We start from the raw sequence: 6,854 nt of genomic DNA, 5'->3' as shown, positions 1-6,854 counted from the left end.
CAGCACGCTTCGCTGCTATTGGCTGCTTGCTGAAGGATTTCGTCCCTGACCTTTTGTGTATTGGTCCAACTGAACAAGCACAACGGCCAGAATTGGTAACGTTCCAATTCTGGTTTGGGATGTGAAAGCAACCAGTTTGGGAATCGGAAAATATTTCGGACAAAGTAATAATTTATGAATTTGATAGATAGATAGATAAATCAATCGATAAATCGATAAATAGATAGGGTGGGTTTAGTATGTGTCACAATTACTTCGGGATTCGGAAAATGTTTCGGATTGTTATCACGGTTGAGTTACTAACGATTAATTTTATGATGGTAATAAAATAAATAGACTACAGTGGTTTTAGATAAATAAGCAAACAATTTATTGTCACGTGTTGTATCACATCAAACTAACCAGTCCAGTGCGTATCATGTTGATATATAGGTGGAGTGATGGCCTAGACGGGTAACGCGTCCGCTTCGGAAGCGAGAGAACTTGTGAGCGCCGGCGCTGGTTCGAATCAGGGCTCAGCCGGCGCTCAGTGATATTTTCACCTCCTCCACTAGACCTTGAGTGGTAGTCTGGACGCTAGTCATTCGCATGAGACGATAAACCGAGGTCCCGTGTGCTAGCATGCACTTAGCGCACGTAAAAGAACCCACGGCAACAAAAGGGTTGTTCCTGGCAAAATTCCGTAGAAAAATCCACTTCGATAGGAAAAACAAATAAAACTGCATGCAGGAAAAAATACAAAAAAATGGGTGGCGACGCACTCTCCCTGGGGAGAACAGCCCGAAGTTCACACAGAAATCTGCTGTTGTGATAAAACGTGATATATATATATATATATAATTCAAGTGTGTTTAATCTCAAGCTTCCCTTTCGAACCAGTTCTTCATGTATTTTTGTCAGTTGTGAGTTATCGAAAAGGAAGAAAAGACACAGCTGAAGAAGGGGTTTCAGTGTGGGCCTTTGGCAGAGTGATATGGTTTTATTTGTCAACCGATTGAGGTTTTGACGGGATGAAGATCAGTTTTCTGTAAACTCCTGACACAGCAGTCACATTTCCATGACCCCTCAGTTTCCTGTTCCCCTCCCAGGCAGCGGCAACCATTGATGAACAAAGGACCGGCTGGCATTTGTCCGTCTGCCGCATTGTGGATTGTTGTGATGAAAAAAACTGATTCCCACCGCCAGGTAACACGTGTGTGTGTGTGTGTGTGTGTGTGTGTGTGTGTGTGTGTGTGTTTCTTTGTGCATGTGTGTATTTGCAACGGACTGTGTTGGTGCGAGTGTGCATAATGTGCCGTTCGTGTGTGCACGTGTGTGTCTGCAGTGCGTATGTGTATTTGCCACGGTGTGTGTGTGTGTGTGTGTGTGTGTGTGTGTGTGTGTGTGTGTGTGCATGACGGCGCGCTTGTGCCGGTGTGTGTGTGCGCGCGCACGCCACGGCTGAATGCCTGACTGACTTCAACTGAATTGCGGTACACTGACCTGCTTCAGTTATGGCCGCGTCACCTCAGTGGATTCACAGTCACTGACTGTTCTTTATGGTCCTCACAGAACCTCAGTCCCTACCGTGATAATAGTAAAGGCTGCTGGCTAGCTCAGTCGGAGGTATTCGCTTTAAAAAGAAGGGTATTTTATATTAGAGAAGTGTTAGATAGTAATGGAAGGCCGTCGATCAGCCGTCAGTGCCTCAATGTTTCCGGCGCGGTGACAACACGTGAGAACTAAGACTGAGACGGAGAGAGCCGTCGGAGAGAGCTGAGATGGAGGGAGAGACTCGGACTGCTGAGAGACTTGAGAGATTGAGAGAGAGACACTCGGAGAGAAAGAGAGAGAGACAGACAAACAAACGGACACACAGCGACTGTGACAGTTCATTCACACACTGGAAAAAACTGAGGCCACGGCCAGCAAACTGAGAAACATTGACAAAAGGTGATCCGCTTCCTCAGTGTCTCAACGAAACAGGAGAGTGGCAACTCAGTCCGAGTCAATGCATGGCGGTCTGGATCAATTCATTTCAACTTCGGTTCACAGCATCGGAAACAAAACACATCATTCATGCAGGCTTGGTCATTTAATCACAGGGAAAACAGAGAGACAGAGACTGAGAAAAGTTGGAACACGCTCACACACACACACACACACACACACACACACACACACCGTGACACACAAACGCACACACTGACACACGCTCACACACACACACACACAGAGTCACACACACACACACACACACACACAGCTGACACGCTCACACACACAGACACACAGACACACACACACACACACACACATTGCTAATGTATGACTTTTTCAACTCCTTGTTAAATAGTCCAGTTGGTTCGCTGTCATAGTTGTTAGTTTTTCATTAGAAATATGTCATATTGTTATGTTTTTTTTGTTTATTTTTTAAACAAAACTTAAATCAATAATTTTCACACACACACACACACACACACACACACACACACACACACACACACACACATTCACTTACTCGTATGTGTACACAGTAATTCCCCCCCCCCCCTCCTCCCACTCGATTTTTTTCCTTCCCTCGTCTAATATCACTTACAGTGAAAAGACGTTAAACTAAAGAACGAACGAACACACACACACTGACAGGCGAGGGCACCAGAGGATACTGTAGACTGAAGCGTACGTCAGACAATTATCGAACTTGTTGTTGAAAAAAAAAAAGAAGATTAAACATCAATAAAAGAAACATGTTTTCGCCATGCTCGTGACAAGAAGCAGTGTTTCAGTTTGATTCTTTTTCCTGCCCATTACTCAAAAGTGTCCGTCATTTCGAGAGAAACATTTTCGCCGAACTCACTCAGAGAAGGTTTTCAAGCCAAACCCACTTCGGAAAGCACTGTACCAGTTCAGCACTTATTCCAGCACAGTTCGGGCTACACCCTTCCGCTCTCCCGCACTTCGCCTCTGAGCACCCAATTCCGAACTGACTGTGATGCGAGCTGAGCGGTAGTTGGTTGCACAGTTAAGTGCCAGAGACCGGAGAGTGTGGTGTGTTGTTTTCAGCAACAAGTCCTTATCTTTAAGAAAAACTTCACCGCCGTTACGCTCACAGAATGTCGGACCAAGACGGAGCTAAAGGCAAGTACACGTTTGCTTTTTGTGGACGCCTGCATTGTATTGTGTGTTTGGGGTTTGTTTGGGACGGACAGAAATTGCCGGATTTGTTGAATGCAACAGTTATGAGCCAGGCTTGGGACAGGATCGATCTGAGGTGGGAGGGGGGGCCGGGCGGTTTAGGAGGGGAAGGAGGGCGGGGAACGTGTGTGTGTGTGTGTGTGTGTGTGTGTGTGTGTTCGCGCGCGCGCGCGTTTGCGTGTGTGTTTTTCAAGAAAGAAAAATCGGTCAGGACGGAAGAGGGAAGTTTCTGCAATGCTGTGAGAGAGTTGTGTATGTTCAGTCTGAGGGTTCTCAGAGGGTTGGGGCATTTGGTCGTTAGTTTTCGCCGTTGTCGTTGTTGTTGTTGTTGGTGTTGGTGTGTGTGTGTGTGTGAGTAGATTTGTTCGTTTCTCTCTCCCTCCCTTCCACCACCTGTCTCTTTGTCTTTCTGTGAACCTGTTCGTCCCTCAGTGCGTGGTGTGTGTGTGTGTGTGTGTGTGTGTGTGTGTGTGTGTGTGTGTGTGTGTGTGTGTGAGAGAGAGAGAGAGAGAGAGAGAGAGAGAGAGAGAGAGATTTTCCACATAATCAGGAGCAATAGTGGTATTGGAAAATGATTTCAAATAGATAATCTGAAATACAGAAGGGAACTGTCAGCGGTTTGCTGCTGTTGGTATCTCTAGTTTTCTGTTTCTTGCACGTTACCTTCGACAAATTAATTAAGCCCTTATGAGAATTACGCTCTCACGCTCTCTCTCTCTCTCTCTCTCTCTCTCTCTCTCACACACACACACACTCACACACACACACACAGACACGCACGCGCGCACACACACACACACACACTCTCTCTCTCTCTCTCACTGACTCACGCACGCACGCATTCACACTCACGTCACACACATACACGCACACATACATTCTCTCTTGTCACACACACGTGCGCGCACACACACAAATGCACGCATACACGCAAGCACACATACAAACATATACAACCACATAGGGTGAACACGCACACCGCCCCACTCCGATAACCCCTCATGACCCGACTTATCCCCCCCCCCCCCCCCCCCCCCCCCCCCCGCCACACTCTCCACCATTATCTCGTGTGTGTGTGTGTCTCATATCAGTGTTGTCTGCGTTTTCAACTGATCTTTCACGTTATCGTTCTATTAATGGATTAAACACTTCTGAAAAATTCACGCTCACACACACACACACGCAGACGCACCGCTCTCGCGCATGCGCGTACACACAAAATGACCCCTCCTGACCCCATACCGCACCCCGTCCTCTCATCCTCACTTTCTCCAGACACCCATCCACTGAGATGCCCCCAAGCCTGTGTTGGCCGCGGCTCTTGCAGTGGCGCCCATTGGCATGTAAACATATCTCAGTGATGAAGTGCCAGCTGCATGGAAAGCCTTGTATTGACCATGATGGTGGGATGCGCGCGCGCGTGTGTGTGTGTGTGTGTGTGTGTGTGTGTGTGTGGTTGTTGTTGTTGTATTATTGTATTACTCTTTTTTGCCACTACAAATTTCTCTGTGTGAAATTCGGGCTGCTCTCCCCAGGGAGAGCACGTTGCTAATTTTTCTGCCTGCTTTTTTTTTGCATTTTTTTTTTCCTGTTGAAATGGATTTTTCAACAGAATTTTGCCAGGGACAACCCTTTTGTTGCTGTGGGTTCTATTATGTGCGCTAAGTGCATGTTGCATACGGGACTTCGGTTTTTCGTCTCATCCGAATGACTTGCGTCCAGACCACCACTCAAGGTCTAGTGGAGGGGGATAAAATACTGGCGACTGTACCGTGTTTCGAACCAGTGCGTTCAGATTCACTCGCTTCCTTGGCGGACGCGTTACCTCAAGGCCATCACTCCACTGTGTGTGTGTGTGTGTCGGAGGGGGAGGGTCGGGAGGGGGGAAGGGGCGTGCGTGCGTACGTGCACTCTTGCTTGTGTGTGTGTGTGTGTGTGTTTCCATGTGCGTGGGTGTGGAAGTGGGGGTAGAGTGTTGGGAGAGGAGTGCAGGGGGTTGTCTTCTGGAGATGTGTGTGATGGGATAGTGGGAGGTGGGGAAGAGCAGGCACGGTGTGTGGTGGGATGGGGAGTGGGAGGACAGGAGGAGCACTTTGTGTGGGTGGGTGTTTTTGGGGGGTGGGGTGTATGTGAGTGGGTGTGTGACAGAGACAGAGAGAGCAAGGAAACCGTCATCACGTTGTGGAGTGTGATAAATGATTTGACTTCCTGCATTAGAGAGAGAGAGAGAGAGAGAGAGAGAACCCCATACAAAACACACTAATGACAGCAGTGCGATCAAAACTTGTTGGCTCGGCAAGCCAGGTGGGCGTTATCAGTTCACAGCCCTTGGTGTTTCATTCCACCCTCCACACGCACGCACGCACGCACGCACGCACGCATACACACACGCACACACACACACACACACACACACACACACACACACACACACACACAGAGAAGCTCACACGTACATTTAGGCCATGCATTCACACTTACGCACTCACAGAGGCGCAGACACACGTACGCATACTGACATGCAGAAACACACACACATACACACACCCGCGCGCGCGCGCGCACACACACACACACACACAACACACACGCACACACACAGACATGTGAGCACATACATACAGGTACACGTGCGCGCGAGCATTGACACGCAGAACTCTTCATTTGTGCCCTCCCTCCCCCCCCCTCTAGTAGGGGGCATTAAGTCCGAAAAACAGGTGAAAGCTGCACTTCGTGATAAAAACATTCTGTTTGGTTTTTCTTATTCCTTATTCATTTGTGGTTCATTTAAGCAAGGGATCCACCTTATCACTGCACCGGAAGTGTGTGTGGTCAGCGTCTAAAGTAGGTCACTGAGTTCAAAACAAATGACACTTATTTTCTCGGTTATTTCGTTTTCTTACCCAATTTCACACGTGAAAATGTCCAGAATGTGGTCTCCGAATGTTAATTATGCTATTATGTACTTGCTATGTTATGTAAATGTCTTCAGGAGTGTTTCGTGACAAAAATAATAAAGATAAAATAAAAATAGAAAATAGGTCACAGTGTCAGTGATGCTAACTGGTCGTTGTTTAACCTCAATGTGCACTGTTATGTTGCTCATACATTTTAAAGAACATGTACATATTTTTCATCTTTCTCTGGGCTACTTGTACCTTAAACAATATATATATATATATATATATATATATAGATATATATATATATACACACATACATATATATAACAACAACAACAAACAAAATAAACATAAACAAACAAAAAAGAAGGGGGAGGGGAAAAAAGATGTGTCTAGATCTTTGGGTGCCGTTTATGATAGCAACTAAGCATCTTTTTGAATTTCGTCTGCCATGAGTTGATATTTTGCAAAGTTCTTCAGTCTCTTAAACTGATATAGCAGCTCAACAATCACCTTTGTTTCAACAATCTCATCCACCCATTTCAGTCTGCCTATCGTGCTGACCACAGCACCGAAACCGCTCTCCTCCACATCCTGAATAACCTACTGCTAGCGTCCGACTCAGGACAGATCTCCCTTCTCACTCTTCTCGACTTGTCAGCCGCCTTTGACACGATAGACCATTCAATCCTTCTTTCCCGTCTTCATTTTACATTTGGTATCAACGGCACTGTTCTAAACTGGTTCAAATCTTATCTCACTGATCGATTCCAG

The 6,854-nt window shown here is 46.6% G+C and overlaps 1 protein-coding gene across 1 annotated transcript in view; it reads left to right on the top strand.

Moving 5' to 3' along the window:
• The first annotated feature begins 2,932 nt into the window (after positions 1-2,932).
• Positions 2,933-6,854, top strand: part of LOC143280568 (proline-rich transmembrane protein 1-like) — a 71,835-nt gene continuing 67,913 nt past the window's right edge. Inside the window, exon 1 of the mRNA XM_076585260.1 lies at positions 2,933-3,120. Within this exon, the coding sequence (XP_076441375.1) occupies positions 3,096-3,120 (25 nt within the window). The 5' untranslated portion in view covers positions 2,933-3,095. The remainder of the gene's footprint in view (positions 3,121-6,854) is intronic.

This window comes from Babylonia areolata, chromosome 3 (assembly GCF_041734735.1).
Source record: "Babylonia areolata isolate BAREFJ2019XMU chromosome 3, ASM4173473v1, whole genome shotgun sequence".
Lineage (NCBI taxonomy): Eukaryota > Metazoa > Mollusca > Gastropoda > Neogastropoda > Buccinidae > Babylonia > Babylonia areolata.
Note: the sequence above shows the minus strand (reverse complement) of the source record. Positions and strands in the feature narration are given on the sequence as shown.